Source organism: Athene noctua, chromosome 1 (assembly GCF_965140245.1).
Source record: "Athene noctua chromosome 1, bAthNoc1.hap1.1, whole genome shotgun sequence".
Classification (NCBI taxonomy): domain Eukaryota; kingdom Metazoa; phylum Chordata; class Aves; order Strigiformes; family Strigidae; genus Athene; species Athene noctua.
In genome coordinates this window covers 41,684,900-41,704,990 of record NC_134037.1, presented here as the reverse complement: position 1 = coordinate 41,704,990, position 20,091 = coordinate 41,684,900, and the positions used below count along the sequence as shown (strand labels likewise).

At 40.2% G+C, this 20,091-nt stretch overlaps 2 protein-coding genes across 11 annotated transcripts in view; one reads left to right on the top strand and one right to left on the bottom strand.

Annotated features, from left to right (window-relative positions):
- Window positions 1-9,348, bottom strand: part of ORC3 (origin recognition complex subunit 3) — a 37,841-nt gene extending 28,493 nt beyond the window's left edge. For 3 of the 6 annotated variants that reach the window (XM_074896004.1, XM_074896003.1, XM_074896002.1), the window contains exons 1-3: window positions 9,261-9,348; window positions 6,713-6,767; window positions 3,942-4,039 (exon numbers count right to left, since the gene is read on the bottom strand). In XM_074896004.1, the coding sequence (XP_074752105.1) occupies window positions 3,942-4,039; window positions 6,713-6,767; window positions 9,261-9,284 (177 nt within the window). In that variant the 5' untranslated portion in view covers window positions 9,285-9,348. Of the gene's footprint in view, window positions 1-3,941; window positions 4,040-4,920; window positions 4,963-6,712; window positions 6,768-9,260 lie in introns of those variants that run through there. The other 3 variants (XM_074896006.1, XM_074896005.1, XM_074896007.1) reach the window with 3 other exon arrangements.
- Window positions 9,349-9,540: 192 nt separating this feature from the next.
- Window positions 9,541-20,091, top strand: part of RARS2 (arginyl-tRNA synthetase 2, mitochondrial) — a 39,164-nt gene continuing 28,613 nt past the window's right edge. For 2 of the 5 annotated variants that reach the window (XM_074895999.1, XM_074895996.1), the window contains exons 1-6: window positions 9,541-9,644; window positions 10,323-10,396; window positions 10,996-11,101; window positions 14,182-14,265; window positions 16,827-16,924; window positions 18,591-18,646. In XM_074895999.1, the coding sequence (XP_074752100.1) occupies window positions 9,606-9,644; window positions 10,323-10,396; window positions 10,996-11,101; window positions 14,182-14,265; window positions 16,827-16,924; window positions 18,591-18,646 (457 nt within the window). In that variant the 5' untranslated portion in view covers window positions 9,541-9,605. Of the gene's footprint in view, window positions 9,645-10,322; window positions 10,397-10,995; window positions 11,102-14,181; window positions 14,266-14,411; window positions 14,499-16,826; window positions 16,925-18,590; window positions 18,647-20,091 lie in introns of those variants that run through there. The other 3 variants (XM_074895997.1, XM_074896001.1, XM_074896000.1) reach the window with 3 other exon arrangements.

The window sequence follows — 20,091 nt, the reverse complement described above, 5'->3', positions numbered from 1 at the left end:
CCCTTTCCTGCATAATTTTTAATCCTTAAAACTCCAGGGTAAAATTTTAAGTAGCATGAAGTTTTCCTGCAAACTATAAACATGTTAATTTATTCACCATGGCAGACGCAGACATTTCCCGTCTTGGAACTTCTGGCCAAATGCCTCAACAATAACTTGGAAAACAAATGATCTTAACTGCGTCACACCCCAGGCTTTAAAGGAGGGAAAAAAAACCCCAAACCCAACGTACAGACAAAGTGTAGGTAACATAGGAAGAATAAAACAATAATAAAACAATATAATTAGCTTCTGGTAGAATGTTCATGAAAATTCCTATTATTCCCTTTTGGCTTACAAAACACCTGTAATCATTTTTCTGAGAGATCTAAATGAGAACAAACACTCAACCCCTCCAAATCTAACTCAGGGTGAAAGAAAAAAAATTAAGAAAGAAAAGCTTTAAGCATGTTTTATAGGAAAAAATACTAAACCACATGACTGCCACATTTGCTACTTTGTCTTTTGCCCTTCAGGATGATTTTCATATGAGAATATGCATATGCAGGAATATGGAAAGGTGAGAGAAAATAGGGGGAGATAAAACTTTTAGAGGCAGATATACAGTGGCAGCACTTTGTATTTCTTTTATGATGTATGTGCCTTTGAAAATCTGTCTCAAATCCAAGATATGTCTTCTGCTACAGCAGACAAAAACCCCAGTACTCTGAATTTCAGGATATCAATATATACTCTAGATATTAGAAACAAGATCAAACCCCCACCCCCAATAAAATCATCACCAAGATTTATTAGCAACAAGAGGTGACATACACAGCAGTAAACTTGATTTTAAATGAAGTGGCAAAGGCCATCTCTAGCAGCTTTGATGAGGCAGCGATCAAATGAGTACAAGTCACATCTTGAGGAGACTGCACACAATGCCTGCTCAAAAACCTGAGTTCCTTTTCCATTATACAGTAGAATTCCTGTACATGAAGTAATCCTAGTCTTTTCATCCTCTATTTATTAAAAAACATTCTTCTGGCCTTTCTGATGTTGATTATGCACCTCTGAGCTCCCACTTGACAAATTCTATGGCAACTCAGAAGAAACTGTAACATGGCATTTTAAAAAGAAAAATTTAAGCCACCAGCTTTCTAACAGCATTGTAACAGCTCCTGTATTACCATATGTCCCATAACAAACCTCTGAGCTTCTGCTTCAGAATCTATCAGACCTTGAGCTGCTTCTGATCATTAAAGTACATATTTTCACTGAGCTATCCCAACAAGAACTTGAATCCTTACTTTACATAGTTACAGTATATATTATTTCTTCCAATGCACACTTGTGAAGACGGAATCCAGTCTGCCATTGCACGACATATTTACTTAGCTTTCTTAAAATCCATCAGTCTTGTCAAAACAGCTTTGTTACTGGCAGGGTTTTGGTAGTGTTCCAGGAAATACACTAGTTTGCTCTGCATCTGAAGTGACCAGCTCATTTACTTGCATGACACTACTTATTCTGGAAAAGTCATATAAACTGGAAGTTCAGTCCTTGCTACAACACTAGGTTTGGTCACGATTATCTGTTGTGTGGTCTGAAAATGCTTATCTGCACATTAGAGCTAAAATTACCACATTAGAGCCCTGCACTTAGGTTTTTTGTTTCCCACCTGGATCCTGGCAGTACAACTGGAATTCCTCACCTTCCAGGAAGGGAATGTTTCTGAAAGCCCTTGATGAGATGTATCATAATAAGAACACTTGCAAGGCCACTGCTGAGAGCAGAGGTCAAAACTGGGATACCTTGCAACACTGAAACAAAAAAGGGCAGAAAGTAATCTTCCAGAAATGAAGGACAGTTCCTGCAGTACTTTTGTCAGTTTTTCATGTAGTGAGAAGCCTGAAAAGATCTCATCACTAAACAGATGCCACTGCAACTGCTCCGCAACAAAGCGCCTGGAGGTCAAATCCTCTTCACTCTTCAACACCTCAGGCAGATACCAAAGAACTGGGAAAAGACCAGCATATGCACACGGCCTGCCAACAAATCATCAGGTAACACTACCCTGGCAAAAACTTTGGAGAATATCCTGCTAGGCTCACTTAGCACACTATCAGAACCCCTAGGATAAAAGTCCAAACCACCAAGTCACACACTTCCCAGGTACTCTGTCATGGATTAAGTTTACTACACCAGGGTTTGAAAGCATGCAAAAAATAAAATCCTGACTGGATAAAACCCTCACCTACCTGGTCTGACCTCACAGATGGTGCCACTTTGAACAGGAGTTCAGACTAGAGACTTTATAAGGTCCCTTCCAACCTGAATTATCACACATATTTATACATAAGAACAATAATCACCTCCATGTTTTCCAACAGTGGGATAAGGGGGATGATAATTCAAAACTCAGCAGAAAAAAATATCAATAACCCAGAAGCTGGATAAAGAAAATTCCATGCATAGCAGCAAAAGTAATGGCAGGTATCTGCCCTTGGGGAAATCACACTTTAAGACAAGGCCCATATCAAATTCATCAATGTAGGATGAACTGTCTTCAGTCAGGAGGAGGAAGAACAGAAGAATGTATTTGGCAAACTCCTAGCAGCCTCAAAGAAAACAAGGATAGGAGATTTAGAACAGGAAAGAATGAGGATTTTCCAGATGGCAATGGCTCTGTGCTTCTGTGGTTAAGGGACACTTTCGCTATGATGGGCTGTACCAGCTGCTCTGGGAGAAATCCTTGCAGAGCACTACAAAAAAGCCAGCAATGCTTCTTCAACCTGAAAATTCTACAGCCACTGTTGGCAGTGTAGAAGCATTGTCTCAAAAGCCTTGACAACACTGGGCCAAACAAAGAAGATCCATGAAAAGGTCTTCCAGAAGCAGCTAGAGAATGTAATCTTCCCTGTAGTCTACCGTGCAGCTGCCAACATCACTGCCAATGCTGGTAGCTAATCTGTCAAGCTGAAGCAGTTGGCAGGAAGATACCAAATATACATCCACAAACTTTTGTGTGTTCTCTATAATCAACACCATGATGTGGTGTGCTTTGCACAGCTTGGCTAGCTATGGTTTGAAAAGGGCGCTGACTAGTCAAAGTGGGCTGGATCATGGAATAGTAGGAACAGAATTAGAGGAATTTACAAGTTTAGCCCAAGGGTCCCAATTGTAAGCCGCATCCAGCTGGCTTCTACTGTACATCCCAAAACAAACTTTGGAAAAAAAAATTCTCATAATGTCCAGAGCCCAACAGCAGGCAGAGGAATATGGAATACTTGCCCAGAATCCTTGACACTGAATAGAGGAAATCCCTGCTGTACGGAAGCAATTATTCATACTATAATGCAAGCCAGCTGGCTATAGGGACACAACAACAGCATGCCATCTAACACACAACAATTAGGAGGCCACAGTTCAGTATGAAATTAACTCCAATCCACACCAGACAACCCCACTGACACTGTCTGTACTAATTCAATAGACTATGCTTGCAGCTGTGTCTTTCAGTATTTGACATCCATGCAGCTGTATTCACATAAATCCACTGTGAACCCTGGGCTTCTATGAACTCTGTAACACTGAGGTCAAGAGCAGCCTAAAATCCTCAGAGGGCTGGCAAGCACGTAACTGAATTGAAGGTAGAAGCAGCAGTATGCCAGGAATTAATAGAAAGGACAATTAGGAAGAACAGAAGCTTCAGAACAGCAGCCTGAAGCATCTAAAGCATGCAGTTCTGCAGTTAGAAGCAATGTGTAATTGATGGATTTATTATTGCTATCTTCTATTCTGGACAGGGATTTCAGTCTCAGCCAGTATTTCTGGCCCTTTTATTGCTTTAACTAATTGCTGTTTTAAGTGTGGAAAAGAAAAAAATCTCCAAAAACAAAGAAGCAAGCAGCATTGTTATAAATGCAAAACATTGCTTTAGTATGAGGTGCAAGACTCACCTTTGTTTCTGATTTGATCTGATGCCATAAAGACTGACAGGTAATAAACCGCAACTCGGAATCCTCTGAATCATTATTTCTTTCTTTGAAATCAGTAACTAGAAAGACAGAAAGCAAAGGCAAGCACAAATAAGATTATTAGAACATTTTTTTGTTGAGAAGAAAACAAAGCATCTGACTGAAACAAGAACATCTTAACGTATGTATATATCTGATGGAGATTACTTTTAACCAATTAAATAACCGGTGTTATCTGGTAGAATAAGCAAGGGAACAAGCAGAATCTACTACCCAAGCATGCAGGCTAAAGCTAAAGAACTGGCTTCCATCTCAAGTCCCAGATGAGCTAAAGGCCAAATCAGAGCAAATGGTCTGTAATATTAAAGTAAAATTAAAAAAAAAAAAAAAAATCTTTCCCTTGCTTCGGAAAGTTTTGTGTGTCTCTTTAACCTATTAAATATTCAATCCTCCTTCACTATTACAGCCAGGTATGAACCATAAAGGCTTACAAAAATAGATACATAAAAATTCTTTTGTTCCCCAGGGAAGATGCAGCTAACACCAATTTCCTGAAAATAATAAGGTATACTGGGAAAGAACTGTCAGGTTACATGAAATATAGCTTTATTTTTTAAAAATACATTTAACTAATACAACTATGCCAGCAAAACTTTTAAGTGCAAACTAGGCCTACATTTCTGGCTCAACTTCTAAATTGCCTCCCACTTCTATACATGCTCTTTATGAAAAAGAGGAGGATCAGACCCTTTTTGGTAAAACAGTGTCTTGGCACATTTTCTGAATATATCTGGCTTCCCAGGTGCTGCTCTGACTCACAGATGTGAGTACAGAAGCTCTCCACCAGCTTGAAGCAATGAAGACAGAGAGAGCTGGGAGTAAAATAGGAGACTGAATAGAAACTGGTATAACTGAGTGAGGCTTTTCTCATTGTTTTTCGTCCCACATTCACACAGCCTACTTTTTTTTTTTCTTTAAGGGAAAAGGCACAGGCTGGGAACCATCCTTCTTCTCCCAGCATACATTTAGCAGGTCTGGCGTAGCTTTAAGGCTTCAGTAATGCCACCTGGAAGAATACAAACACTGAACTTTATGTAAACATCCTGTTCACTGTTGCTACACGCAACATTAAACATAACAATTGATTTTTTCTAAATGTATGTGTATAAAAAAAATAATTTACTAGTCATTAATGTCCATTTGGTGACCATTCGATGGAGGATCATCAGTGGTCTGATCTCTAGAAAAGAACCAGTTGATGAGCACATTCCACCTCCCAAAACATTAAAACCACTCGAAAGCTCTATAAAGGACAAACAGGAGACGCTCCTCATCCTCCGTTTTCATTGTCTCCCCTAAAATATCACCTCATTCGTATCCCTAAGAAAAATATCTTACAATACATAATCCACTCTGATTACTCAGGTCTTAGGCTTTTAATTAAAGAAGATCCAGCCATCACATTATTGGTAATATACCAAGGCATTATATTCTTTTTATGCTACCAAAACTCAAACTATAGCTGCAAATGTGCACAGAAGGTCTTTTGTGGGGTACAACAGTACTATCAACTACCACTGCTGTGAAGTTTCACAACTGAAACTTCACACTTGACAGGTTTGGGCTTCCAAATGGGATGAATGTACATCAAAGTACTGTTTATTCAGAACAACATTCTAACCAACGGCTGTGAGCAGCTAAACTAGCTTACCTCTGCCTCTCTTTTAGGGGTAGTTCAGCCAAATTTGTTTTTCTGTCTCAAAGCATTTGATAACTAGAACAACATGTTTAGTAGGATAACAGCATTACTAATCTTGAAAAAACAAAACCATAATATCCAGTAAGGGCTAAAATGTCAATGTGGTTTAAGTGCATAGATCTCGGTTGTGGGTTTATTCATCTTGCAATGACGGACCGGATTCTATTTCCCTGCCTCTCATTCCCTGAGCTACAGATGTGCCAACTCTCATGGAAAAAACAACTTGGGATTAATTTTAAAGTAGATATAAGTCCCTCTGCTAATAAATGAGCCTGTGGTGATTTCCACAAAAATCTGGCCTTATTACTTTTCCTTCCACTGTTTTTTACAGAAATTGTCACACTTGACAGCTCTGGTGATGCCAAAAAAAAGTTTAACCCGGGAATAAGAACAGTAAGCTTCCTAACTGAATCTCAAACAACAACTGTTTAAGCAGCATTATTTGTGGCTCCAGTAAGAGTCAGTCCTGCTCAGTCATCTTCTGTTGACAAAAGGCCTGTATACACAGCATAGAGGCTGGAGAAAATATACATAACAAATACTAGTGGGCAGAAGCCATGGGATCTTCATAAATGGCTTTTCTTTCTTCTTTTCCTTAAGAAACTTAGGCAAACTACCCAGAATATGATAAGACTTATGAATGGGATATTATTTTTGACTCCTATAGCTTAAACATGGGTCATCCAGACTCTTCAGATAAATAGCTTGTCAGTCAAGAAACAATTTATGGTAGCATGGAAAAGAGCTCTCTTGTTTAAAAAAAAAAAAAAAAGTGCAAAGATAGCTACACAGTCTTGATTGCTGGAGATGAAAACCACATTTACACTAGACAACAATCTGCTGGGGTTCCTCCAAAGAAATTAGTTTTCAGCAATACTGACATGAAGGAGCAACAGAAATCCTCACACAGCTATGACAGAACTCAATCAGATGCGGTGACCCTTCCAGGATTAACCCTTGTCAAGCACAGAAACATATATCAAAATGCACTAACCTGTTTTCTGAGACACCCTTCTCTTCTTGGGACTTGGTTTAAAAACAAAGCAGCCCTAGAGAATAGCAGAAAACATAAACTTCAATATGAGCATCAATCTGACTGCTCCCAAGGCTACTTTACTCTCTTTAATGTCCGTGCTCCACTAAACCAGCAATCTGAACTGAATTGCCAGCATCTTAAGGATATCAATTTACACGTTGTCCCTTTATATTCCTGTTTCAAGCTGGAAAACTAGTGGAAGCAGTATCCCAGCATATTTGGGAGGAACTCTTTCATCTTTCCATTATGTTCTTCAAATCAACCATCAACTAGAACCGTAGAAGACTTTAAAACATCTCATAACCTCCAACAGGTCTAGAATGAAGAGGAAATGATTCCCTGGGGACACACTGATAAGAGTTTTCTCAGTACAATTTCAGCTGAAAACAAAACAAAAAAGCAAGAGGCTGGGATGCATCAAAAAGGTTATCCAGAATAATGCAATGAGTATTATCAAGTCACTTACAAAAGCCAATCACACACTCTAGCTACAGAGGACAAGTGCATCCCCATTCAAAAAGTAGAGATTGAAGCAGAATGACAAATGTCCTCCAGATAGAAGTCATCTCCCAGTTAGATCCGTTTCATCACAAAGGAGAAGAAAATAAAACACAAGTATTAAGCTCTGAATTCTGGAAATTTTTTTTCATTTTCCTCTAGAAAATCTGAAATTTTTCCCCCCATCCTCTCAAATAAAAACTCGTCTATTTTGAAGAGTTATACAGATTTCCTATATATATATATCAGTAGTCATATGCATTCCCCAGCTCTCCCTGTGAGGTTCTTGTGCTACAGCAAGGGGGAAGGAAACACACAAGCGTTCAAGACAGATAAACAGACTGATTCAATCCTGTATTTCTCAAAGAAGATGCTTATACAAGCAAAGATTACTGAACTCAACCTAGGATGGTTCAGCCACTAGCATAAGAACGATCTAGTGAAAATAAAACTCCAGAGATATGTTCAATTTTGATCACAAGCACCAGTCCATTGGGTAACTTCAGACATGTTATTTCCTTTCTTATACAAATAAGAAATTACAGTAAAACACTGATAACAATATTGGCCTCCTCTAAAAAACAGCCTTATGAATTGGAGATGCCTTCAGATACTTTCCATTTTACCATGCATATTAACAACCGTCTAAAAACAGCTGGGCAAAAGTTGTGGCTATTCCACAGATTCTAAACACTCCAGAAGAATTCCACTACAAAAAGCTATGCTACAGTCTTAATTTATGCTGCAGTACACACGTGGCAGAACAGTAATTCACGAGAGCACAACTGGAATTGGCCAAAATAACTATAAATCATATATATATATATATGTATAAGAAGAAACAATGTATGCTTCGAATCAAACACAAATACTATTTAATGCTTTACAAGCACTGGATTTCCCTACACCACTTGAAAGCAGCAGAAAGCAGAATATAAATTGGCAAAGAATTATTATATATATATATATATATGACACCAGAGGCAAGGTGGGAATGGGGGACACACGCACTTTTCACTACCTAACTACTCAACGGCAACAGCCATTATTGAAAGGGAAATCCACCAGGTTTGGACGAAGTTTTACTTTGTTTGGAAGTACTTCCCTTTAGCAGTAATAACCTGCACAGTGACTTCCACACCGATGGATCCAGCTGCACACTGTAATTCAGTGAAAAACAATATAAGGGACAGGAGTATTCTGATGATAAAACACATCCCTTCCCGCTGTGAATCACTGCTATTATTCACTACATGGTCGAGCAAGACACGAAGTCACAACGTTCCAATACATTTTAAGCCTCCCCTACATATCAACACTCTGATGAACGCATGTCCCTACTGCCAGCCCTGCCTAAAGGCCAGACAAAAGCTTTCAGCTCAGAAATATCAACGCAACAATAGGTATTTAACATCACGTGTGAGTGACAGCACTTTTATTTTTGCATCTCCAGTAAATTAGTTTTTGGGGAAAACTCAATGAGTGTTTCAAAGTGGCAGCAAAGCAGTGCCAACAGACTTTAGCCGAAGTGACAAAACCTGCAGCCACAACACTACCGCTCAGTGGTGGGTGATGTTTACTTCAGGTACGAGCGCGTTTTGTGCGCTAACAGGACAGAGAAGCAGGACGAGAGAGCTGGCTGGTGGGAGAAGAAAAAGCGTCCTGGGTAACGCGGGACCGAGTGGGCGTCAGGGCACGGATGAAGAGCCACGACTTGCCACAGCTCGGGAAGAGAACAGACAGAGGCACAGGCAGCTGGGAGCCGGGCACAGGGGACGAGGGAACCGGCAGCGGATGAAGGGAGGAAGAGGAGCAGAGGCAGGATGCGACAGGGAGACGGGGCAACTCCGCGGGTCGGTTCCTCCAGCACGCGCACAACCGCGTTCCTCCCCTCCCGGGGCCGCTCTGCTCGGAGGAAGCTCCGTCCCGCCAAGGCGGGAGAGCGGCAGCGCCCTGGGCGCGTCGAGCCCCCGGCGGCCGCCCTCCCGCGCGCCCCCTCCCCCCTCACCTTAGAGACGGAGCACGTGCTCATGTCACCCCCCGCGACACCGGGCACCCCGGACACGCCGCCCCGCCGCCACCGAAGGAGGAGAAGGAGGAGGAGGAGGAGGAGGAGGAAGAGGAGGAGGAGGAGCCGCGCAGGCCGGCACGGACCCGTGGCGCATGCGCACACGGGGATGGCCGCCCGGCCCCCGGCGGATCGGCCAAACGCTCTGGCCTGACGCGCTGGCTTCGCCGCTCTGCCCCGCCCCCCCGCTCACCCCCGCCCGGAGGATGGAACGGCCCTGCCCGCCCCTGGGCGGGCGGAAAGGGGCGATGGGCCGGCTGTGGCCTTCCGCCTGGCGGCGCAGCCATGGCAGCCTGTTCCTTTCGGAGGAGCATCGCTTCCCAGGTACACGGCTCCCCGCTGCAGCCAGCGCCGAGGAGGGGCGCGCCGTGACCGAGAGGATCCCCTTCGCGCCCTCACCCAGACGTCCCTCTCCGGGCGTCTCACAGTGGGCCCGACCCTCTCTGGCGGCCTCTCCGCCGGTGGCGGGAGGGCTGGTGCGAGAGCGGTCCCCGCCGTCCCCCGCAGCCCGGCCCCGGGCGCGCAGGTCCCCCCTCCCCGAATGCTGAAGGCCGTGAGCAGTGAACCGGGGCAGGGGGTCGCTCCTCACCGTGGCGAGCAGCCAGCGGCTCGTAGCTTATTAGCGAGGCCCTCCATGTCATAGGCCCCCTTACGCCCCGCTCACGAGGGCGGGATCAGCTGGGCGAGGTGTCGCGGCTAGAGAAGCCGCTAAAGGCCTGGGGGAGTTTAATGGGATCCTGCGGGGGGAGAGGGGAAGCTATACATGGTGTTTTGCCTTGCTTTTTCTAAGGCCCTTTTAATATTTCTTGTGCGTGTTGCGTTGTGGGTTTTTTAAAAAAATTGTTTATAGTAGTTAATAAGCAATTTGATTTTTTTTTTTACCTGGGTCGAAATTTGCTTTCAGACATAAATGATGCATCCCCCACGAGTATTTAAGTAGGGAGCAGTATTTTTTCTGGATCTTTTTTGCTTAAGACGTTTTGTTCTCTATTTCAAATCTAGCTTTCAAAGGTTTTGGATCTGCCACCAGAAAACTTAATAAAGTCCATATCTGCAGTTCCTGTCTCCAAAAAACGGTAGTGTTTACATATTATCTTACAATGCTGTGTCATGTTTTATTATTTTCTGTTGTGCTTATTGTTGCAAGAGCTTAATATGACTTTAGGGGAAAACAATGTAGAAAAAACAAACCTAAGATGATATACAATCCAATTATAAGAAGATACCTAAATCTAATTAAATTGCTGTAATTTTTCAATATAATTGCTTAAAAAGCTGTTCAAATTATAGGCAGTCCTTGAATGGCAGATGTTTCGGCTTTAATGATCTGAATGTGAAACTACTTAGAACCAGTATGAAGTTATGGATTTTTTTCAGTGTCCTCTTCAAGAGTTGCAGTGATGTTAGCAAGTAAATTACATTTTTTCATGAGCATGATTTTTAGTTATTCTGAAATGGCATTCTCACCATATCTGCTTTCTGACTGCATTAGAGCAAAGGTAGTATTTGGCCCTATAGTGCAGCTTTCTAAATACAGTAAACTTTCAGGTATCTGTGACTGGGTTATGCTTGGCAGTTAGACTTGTGATATGCAGTCAGCTTGGATCTGCCAAGTCTACCCATCATTTCAGCAGGTTTTTTGTTCTTCATTTTTGTATGTTCTTTTTTTTTTCAGTCATGTTGCTGATTTCCAGCTTTCCATTGCTTCTGTAACAGAAGACGGTTCTAGTGATTGCTTAGCACCAGATCTTCATCTTCAAGCTCAGAAGCTAGCTGAAAGGGTAAGCTAATGTATTAATCATATATTTATGCAATAACAAACTTACAGGCTATAAGTGTAACAGGCATCATTGGGTAAATAGTGTTTCTTCAAGCATCTGTCAGGGTCAGAGTAGTCAACTGCAACTAGTATAATTGTACACAGAATCTTCACACAGAATTGGCAAAGCAGTTTTAGTTAAGGTTCTTGTGAAATTACTGTTTTCAAATAGTTTGAGAGTAAATAATATTTGTGAAGTTAGGAGGGTATCTACAGGGTATGCCATGGTCTGTACTGTTGCCCAGCACTTGAGGAAGAAATGAAGTATACAGTATTTTGGAAATCCAAAGACTGCAAAATCCAGCACTAGCATGGCAATGGGTAAATTTAGCCTGTGGGACAAACAGGCCAGACTTGCAAATCCCTAACTGCTTGAAATTGAGGTTTCTTAGAACAGCAATTTTTTCAGGTGTGTTATTCTGGGAAATTGAAGTAGCTGAGGTATTAAGACTAACCACAGCACAAAAAAAGAAACAGCGTGCAAAACAAAGTCTACAGAAGTGACACAAACCTTGAAGGGAGGGAAGGAAATAAAAATTTGGAGAAATTTTTATTTATAAAGTTGAACAAAAGTGGGATCAGAAAGGTGATGCTGAGGTTTGAGGGATCACTTGAGTTGAAAAAAATCCTTTACAAACTAAAAATGCATTGATCCCAATGCAGAGGAGTATAAACTAGAAAATTGTGTTAAATTATGTGATAATTGCAAAGAGGAGCTAGATCAAATACTGAAAGTGCAAACAAAATTCTTCATCTGCATCAGAAAGAGCAAGCTTGAGATGGAATTAGCTGGGCTGCTATTTGATCAGGAGTTTAAAAGGTCACATAAAAACAGTTGTAATACTGTTGAGAAGCTGAACTATTTCTCCATGTCATTCACTGCTGAGATATTGAAGAGATCCATAACTTGGACCCATTCTTGTAACATGAATATTCTGACTCAGGTGAAAGAAGAAGTGATGGTGCACAGATAGACAGCCAAAAGTTCTGAAACAACTTAAAGATGAGCTAGAACCATGCAGTAATTCAGGTTGGAAAGGACCTCAGGAAATTATCTGTTCCCATCTCCTCAGTGCAGGTTGTTGATGGTTATTGGATTTGGTTGCTGAGGACTTTTGAAATCCTCTCAGGTGCTGAAAGCCTGCAAGGATTTGACAGCCTCCCTGGGCAATTCGTTCCAGTGACTGTAATGTCATAGTACCAGTTTTTTCCCTTGTGTCTAGTCTGTCACTTTAAAAACAGCTGCTATTCCCAGTGTTTAGATAGCTGCAAATTGTCTCTCTTCTTTGTTGTTTGTGGCTCATTAAATAAACCTGGGATACTTACTCCTGCCTCTTTACATGGAAAAGCAGTTGTAACAATAAAGAGCAACGGATCATCAATATAATTCCCCAAAATGAATAGACCATGCCAGTTATACAAAGTTTAAAAATTCCATTAATCTGTTAGGAATGCTTTTTGTTGGGTATTGAATAAAGAAGATGCATTTAGTATAATTTGTTCAGACCGATCGTGTCATCCACAAAGACGGTAAGCAATGTAGAAATTAGCAAATGCCCACATATAAAAAACTAGCAGAGGGACAGAAATATGTAGGCAGTTATCTCTTTTTGTCATGATAAACAGTTGAAGTGCCTCAAGGTTCTGCAGCATGTTCTTAGTCACTTCTGAGGAAATAGGTCACAATATTTGAAATACAGATATTTTGGTTAGGCAGAAGAGATTGAAATTTTTCTTGTTGACTAAAATAGCCTAAATAATAAGGCAGCATGATATTAAAGCATAATGCGCTCTGATGTGCTGAGAATTGTCTGTCAGAAAGGTCAGGACTATCTTGTTTCCAGGAGCTTTTGATTTCACCTGGCTAGTTGGTTCTTGATTGATCTTTGGACTCTTCTTTGTGGAGGGGACTTTGTGCTGTGGGGATTTTATGCCTTTGTACAGCATAGTGGCATTCTGGTCCAAGCCTTAAGCACAGGGAGATTTGGTTACTAAAGAACCACAGGGCACCTGAGGAGAGGTTATTAAAGCTATGGAGGGGCCAGATGAGCACTCACATTAAAGAGAGATAAAAACCACTGAGCTGACAAATGACAGATTATGTAGAAAACGTTCAGCAGAACAAACAGTATGGAGAGAGCCCAGTGGGAATTTGTTTTCTCTCTGCCCCATAAGTTAAAAGGGTTTTTCTTAAAATGGTAAAGTGGGAAATTCAGAGTCAATACGAGAAATATTATTTCATGTAGCTTGTGAATAAACATTGGAACTTGTTGTTGGAGCTTGTAAAGGTTAAAGAACTTCAAAACTAACCTTGATTTCATCTTCTGGTTAAGTTACTGTTAAAGCTGGAGACCTAGCATGGAGGTAGAATTTCTTTTTCACTGATAAGTTTCAGTAAGAATGTATAGCTTGCCTTTTTGGATTGTTTTATCGCTTATATGCTTTCCATCCCTTTTAAATTATTTTTTTAAAAGACAATTTCTTGGCTGTGAAAGACAGAAAGTTTAGTAAGAAACTCTCAAACCTGATAGGTTGAGATCCAAAGCTCCGAGGCCATGAAAAGACCAAAATTTGTGTAAAGAAGTTGATGTTAGGGGTTGGTCAGAAACTTCAAGTAACAGCAGTCCAAAATTTCTGTCTGGTTTTAAGACACTAGGGTTTTTTTTGTTTTGTTTTGTTTTTTTTTTTAAAGTGCTGTCAGGTGCTCTAAGTTGTCAAATGTATCTCAGCTTTTGTGTGTACGAAGAGATCAACTACTGCTCCCAGTCAAAATAAAACAGACTGTATGCATGCAGGAACCAAAGTAAAACGTGTGACATTTCAGGCTGAGTTACATTCAAAGCTATTAAGGATGGATTGGAAATAATAAAATTATCCATTTTCCAACAAGATTGATTAAACGATCCATTTGTGATTGCTTCAAACCAATAAATAACATTAAATGTTTACAGTGGATTAAATTAAGATTTATAATGGATTGAATTACAGTTTTCCAGTTTAGCTGTTTTCATGCAGGGTTTCTGTTTTATTTTGTTCTTTTAGCTAAAATGTGATGCTGTAGTGAGTGAAATCAGTGCTGGTCCAGGAACAGTGAACTTTACAATAAACAGGGAATTATTAGCAAAGGTGAGTACTGTATTTCAGGTGCATGAAGGTAAAAATAAATTCTTCAATATAAAACTTAGAATACTTACAGTTATCTTAGGTATTTTCTACGTAAAACTGTTTTGTAAGTTCTCTTGTACGATCTCTGTTTCTGGTTTGTTATACAGGCCTAGAATTTGGAATGAGGGTCACAAAAGTTTCCTTACAAGGAAAGAATATATCACTTAGACTTGTAGTCCTCATTTTTTTGAATGGTAAGACCCTTTGTTTTTGTGAATTGCTAATGCTTAGACATGCCTATGAATCAGTTGCTTTATCCTTGAATTTTCCATTAGCTATTTGTAATCAATCCATCCTCATAAGAACATAGCAGCTGACCATTCACTGAAAGAGTAGTTTCAGTGGTAAATTTTAATCACGGACAGGGTTTCACAAGGTACTTTATCCGTAGGGATTCTAGTCAGTTTAATGATTCAAGCTGTGTGTCTGGCTTAGTAGAGTTTTGCTGGAAAAAATGTGAAATTAGGACATGTAACTTTGCATTATGTCACTGAGGAGAGAGGAGGAGATAAAACCTAACTGTAACTTTCACTGATAGCAGATAAGTAGAATAGGTCTATGGGTAAATTTGATGATTTTTGTGTGTCTAGCTTACCTTCCTAGGTGCCGTAATAAGAACAGAATTAAAGCTTTTTCTCCAGGTGCCTTTTTTTTCTCCTTCTTTAAATTTACTCAATATCTACAGCAGAAGAATTTTAAAGTGATTTTTGGAGGGGAAAAAAGAAACATTTCCACTGAATGAAGTGAGATTTTTACTTTTATTCACGTTGTTAAAGGTCTCTATTGTCTTCAGGAAGTTTGTCCAATACATTCAGCTTTGTATATTAGGTTTTGTAGTGTAGTGGCATGTGTGTGACAAACTGAAGTATGCAGGGTGTGTACAGGGACTTTCCTTCCTGTATGAATGCATTACTGATAATACATACAGCATAGGATTCCTCTTCCCACAAACTGTGTTCAGGATGTTGAGGAAGTATTTTAAGGCATTTTACAGAGTCTCCATACTTTCAAAGGAGGTACGTTTTTGTACAGACCATTCATAGTGGCCTTACAAACTTTCAGGTGAGGGAAAGGAAGGAGTGTTTGGACACATGAGGATTAAATAATTGGCTTTCTTTGGTACTAAAGGTGTAGAAAGCAGGATGACTTTTGGTGCCTAGAAAAACCTAGCTTCCCCGTTCTTCTGCTTCCCCATTGTATATGCATGCTCTCTTCCAACAAGAAAGGAAAAGAACATTAGGCAGATACTATTCCTAAAAAGGATTAATGAAGAAATAACAGTGAACAGTGATGTAAAGTAACTGGAAAAATGTAGAAACATTAATCTGCCTCGTTCTAGGATTAACAATAAAGCAGTTTAAATTTATACAACTGAAATTAGAAACAGCTAAGCCTCTTTTGTCTCTGTCCCTTAAACCACTGGTTCATGTTTAAATATGCTGTTAGTTATGAATGACCAAACCTTCCATGAGCTGTTGTTGCAGTCTACCTGCAGTGAACTGATGGAGAGAACTCTGTAGTAGTTGTTTTGTCTCTTAAGTTGGCTTTAGTGATAATCATGAAGACTAGAACTCCCATACTTCTGTGTGAGATTTCTTGAAGCAAAAGAAATGTGTTCATGTGCTGTTCAGGTGACCTGCATTTGCTTATGCAGCCAGAGCTCATTGGATTTCTTGTAGGCCCTCAGTCACAAGGAGTGTGTGGGAGCTCTGATGTCTCCCAGAGGGTTGGACCTAGGGCTGTGCAAAGCAGGTGTCCCCTGTATATCTTGACAAAACCCTTGGGTATTCCTAGGAATTTGAGAGAAATGGCCAGACACCTCAAAGTGCCTAGATAAGATGTATTCATGGGAAGAGGATGCTTCTGAGAAAGCTCAGAAGTATGCTGTGTAGCTTTTTTTATTAATTAAAAATGGCAAGACACTGAGCATTTGGCTGCACAATGAGGTAAATTCTCTAGTGAAGTCTACTGCTCATGAGCTCTCCTACTTTTTCATCCAAGTCTATGGTCTAGATCTACAAGATACTCTTTATTTTAAAATGTGTGCTGGTTACAGATGAGCATGCTCATTAGCATAAGGTAACACTCCTATTTACATGACAACTCCCTTATTTTACATGACACTATTCTTCCCACCTGCTTAGACTCAGTTTTCTTTCCTGTCCAGCAGTTACCCCCAGGTTACACTCTCGCCTTTTTTATTTTATGTAACTATACAATGATTTTAGTGAAAACTAGATTTTCCACTTCCTTTTAAGTTGTCACAAATTCAGCCTTGATTTTCACCAAAACTATGACTGTGTTTTCTCTAACTTTTTGAATTGATGAAATACAGCTTTCAAAAGCTAATGGCATTTTCACCTGCATATGGGATCTTGTTTGCTTGGCAGACCAGCCATCTAATTGCTAGTGTGAGTAAAGGCTGTGGGATCAGTGATAGATAGACAGTTTCCCTGATCCCGCTTTCTGTTGTTGAAACATACTTTACTTTTTTTTTGTTTTTTAATCTTCTTGTGGTTTAGACTGTGTTGCAGCAGGTGTTGAAAGATGGCTCAGAGTATGGAGTAAAAAGTGAACTTTTCTCTACAGTGCCTAAACAAAAGGCAGTGATTGAGTTCAGGTAAGCACATGTAATAAGTCCTTTGAGAAAATTGCCGTGTCTGCTGATTGATATTTTTCTGATTGATATTCATTGCTATAATGTATGATGCCTGTGAAATTAAACCATATTCAGGGTGTTGTATTCCGCCATATTTGATACTCTAATATATTTGCCAAGTAGAATATAAATTATATTTAGGGAATTGAGGCTTTCTCCAAGAATACATTTTTGACATTTAAAGAGTTCATGCCTCACACTGCTGTCCACTAAGAATATTTTCATTTAATGCATAATAGCATTCAGTTTTTAAGTAGACTTCTTTTATTTTATTATCAAGAGACATCATCTGAATTTGCAGCCAGTAACCCGTTATTTTTTTTCACCTTAATACCTTCATCCCTGACTTGCTAAAGCAGCCAGGCATTTGTCTTGTTAAATCTCAGTTGCTGGCTCCATAATTTCTGTCCAGTGCTATTGTGTTTACGGTCACCTGCCCATGGAATGAAAAGTGGCTGACTCAGATCTCTTTATGTATAAATATCTTTGTTCACTTATACCCTCTCTGCAGGCTTCTATAGTCAGAGGAAGTAATTCAGAAGGTGAACTTCATAACTGAACTTCCATTTTGTTATCAGGGCAAACAATTTGGGGGTCAGGGCCATTGCTGGTAGAAGATGTGATTTAATTACTGACTTTTGTACACAAGGTCCCCTGTCCTGGTATCAGATTTATTTCTAATAAAGATACGAGGAGAATGATCTGTATGTACAAAACATGTAAAAAGTGGGAAAATACCCTGAGCTGCATCAAAAGAAGTGTAGTCATCAGGTGCAGGAGGTGATTCTCCCCCTCTACTCCAGTCTCATGAGACCCCACCTGCAGTACTGTGTCCACCTCTGGGGCCCCCAATGTAAGAAGGACATGGACCTGTTCGAGCAGGTCCAGAGGAGGCCACAAAGATGATCAGGGGGCTGGAGCACCTCCCCTATGAGGACAGGCTGAGAGAGTTGGGGTTGTTCAGCCTGGAGAAGAGAAGGCTCTGGGGAGACCTTATAGCGGCCTTCCAGTACTTAAAGGCAGCCTGCAGGAATGATGGGCAGGAACTCTTATCAGGGAGTGTAGTGATAGGATGAGGGGTAACGGTTTTAAACTGAAAGAGGGTAGATTTAGGTTAGATATAAGGAAGAAATTCTTCACTGTGAGAGTGGTGAGGCACCGGAACAGGTTGCCCAGAGAAGCTGTGGCTGCCCCCTCCCTGGCAGTGTTCAAGGCCAGGCTGGACGGGGCTTTGAGCAACCTGGTCTAGTGGAAGGTGTCCCTGCCCATGGCAGGGGGGTTGAACTGGATGATCCTTAAGGTCTCTTCCAAGCCAAACTGTTCTATGATAAGTTAGTGCAAGTCCTTTGTCACTAGTATAGTTGAGTTTTGGGGGATTCTTTGTTGTGGGGTTGTTTGTGACTTTTTTTTCCCTGTAACACTGGCTGTTAACTGATACTGGAGGAAAAGCTGGTTGGATAAAAAAAATTTGCTGTCTAGAACAGAAGTTAATCGGGGAATTTTAAGGGAAAATTGAAAGTGCTGGTTTTATTCCAGTTTTGCTACATGCATGAGTTGAATTCTTTTGATTTGGTGATCTGGCAGTCTTGTACATTAAACAAACATTATTTGTGAAAATTTGTTACAGCTCCCCTAATATTGCCAAAAAGTTTCACATAGGACATTTGCGTTCCACAATAGTAGGTAAGTATGCATTTAACTGCCTCCTAAAAGCGCTTCTTTGTCTTCCTGTTTCACTTGACAGGGGAACACTGCTAACCTTTCACACTTCTAGTGGAGCGGCTGTGTCAGGTTCGACTTGCTAATTAAAAACCTTTGGCTCATTATGCAGTGAAGAAAAGAGTGGTGTGTTGCTGGCAGATTTATTAAGTCACACGTAATATAGTTTTATGACTCTGAACATTAAATGAAGTAGTTTAAAATTGTTCTACAAAGACACCCAGGGCAGTTTTCATTGAGGTGCTGTGAGTCTCCTTTGAATTTTAAATTTCCAATTTGCACTGGATGGCAGAGCAGTCAGATAGTTACATCTTGGTGGCTGTCTTGCAAAAAGCTTGCTTTTATATGTTAATTAATTTATGCCAGTGTTACTAACACAGTTGCTGTAATTTGTAATGGAATAATTAATAAGTTTATTGTGCAGTACTCTAATGGCATATGGAAAACATTATTTCTCCCTCCTTTCCCTCTCACAATAAAAACTAGTAGGTTGTTAGCAGAAGATCCTACAGCATCTGTGCAGCTAATAATATATTAGTTTTAAATTATATTTAGTGTATCATGTATAATTATTAATTACATAAAGTTAATAATTCTGCCTCCTCATGGACTGATAGTTGAGTGAAATTGCATATTTTAGGCTCTTTATGTTCCATTTCTGGACCCTTTGCTATAGAAAAAAAACACTATGAAAAATAGTTCAGTGATCAATGGTTGTCCAAAAGTAAGAGGATGAATTGACTACAGAAAATGGAATTGCAAGCTGTAGTATGGTATTATAATAACAGAGGAAGAGAAAGCTATCTCATTGTTTTACATCAGTATTGTAATTAAAAGGTGCCCATGAAGGACAGGAAAGTACAGGAAGTGATGGGGGTATTTCTTCTTCTTTGTAATTCTATGGTTGCATCTAAGCTCAGGAGAAAGATGAAGGGGTTTTGGTGTAATAATAGAACCAAAATGTGCTATGTGATACGGTAAGTTTGGAGCATTATCAGACACACAGTGTGTTAAGTGGCAGAGCTCAGTGCTGCTCCAGCAGTATAGAGAGATTCAGGAGTTGATGTTTTCTATTTAACATCACAGTTAACAGCAGTTTGTGAATTTTGAGTACTTGTTTAACCTCATGGTGTGAGGCTGCCTGACTGCAATGGCAATGATGTATACTGCCACATATTTGTGAGAATACAAAAAGACTTTAAAAAGACTTTTTCATGTTCACAGACTTTGCAGTATGTGCATGCACATACACGTGTATGCTTTTATCACTGTGCTATGAGAGACACCTTATGGCACCTTTCAAATGCACAGCCTCTCTTTTCCTGCTCAGAATACTGTTGCTTTTAGTTGTGAAGTGTTTTAGCAAATTCTTTGGAATAGTTTATCTGATTGCTTTTCCTCTTCAGTTT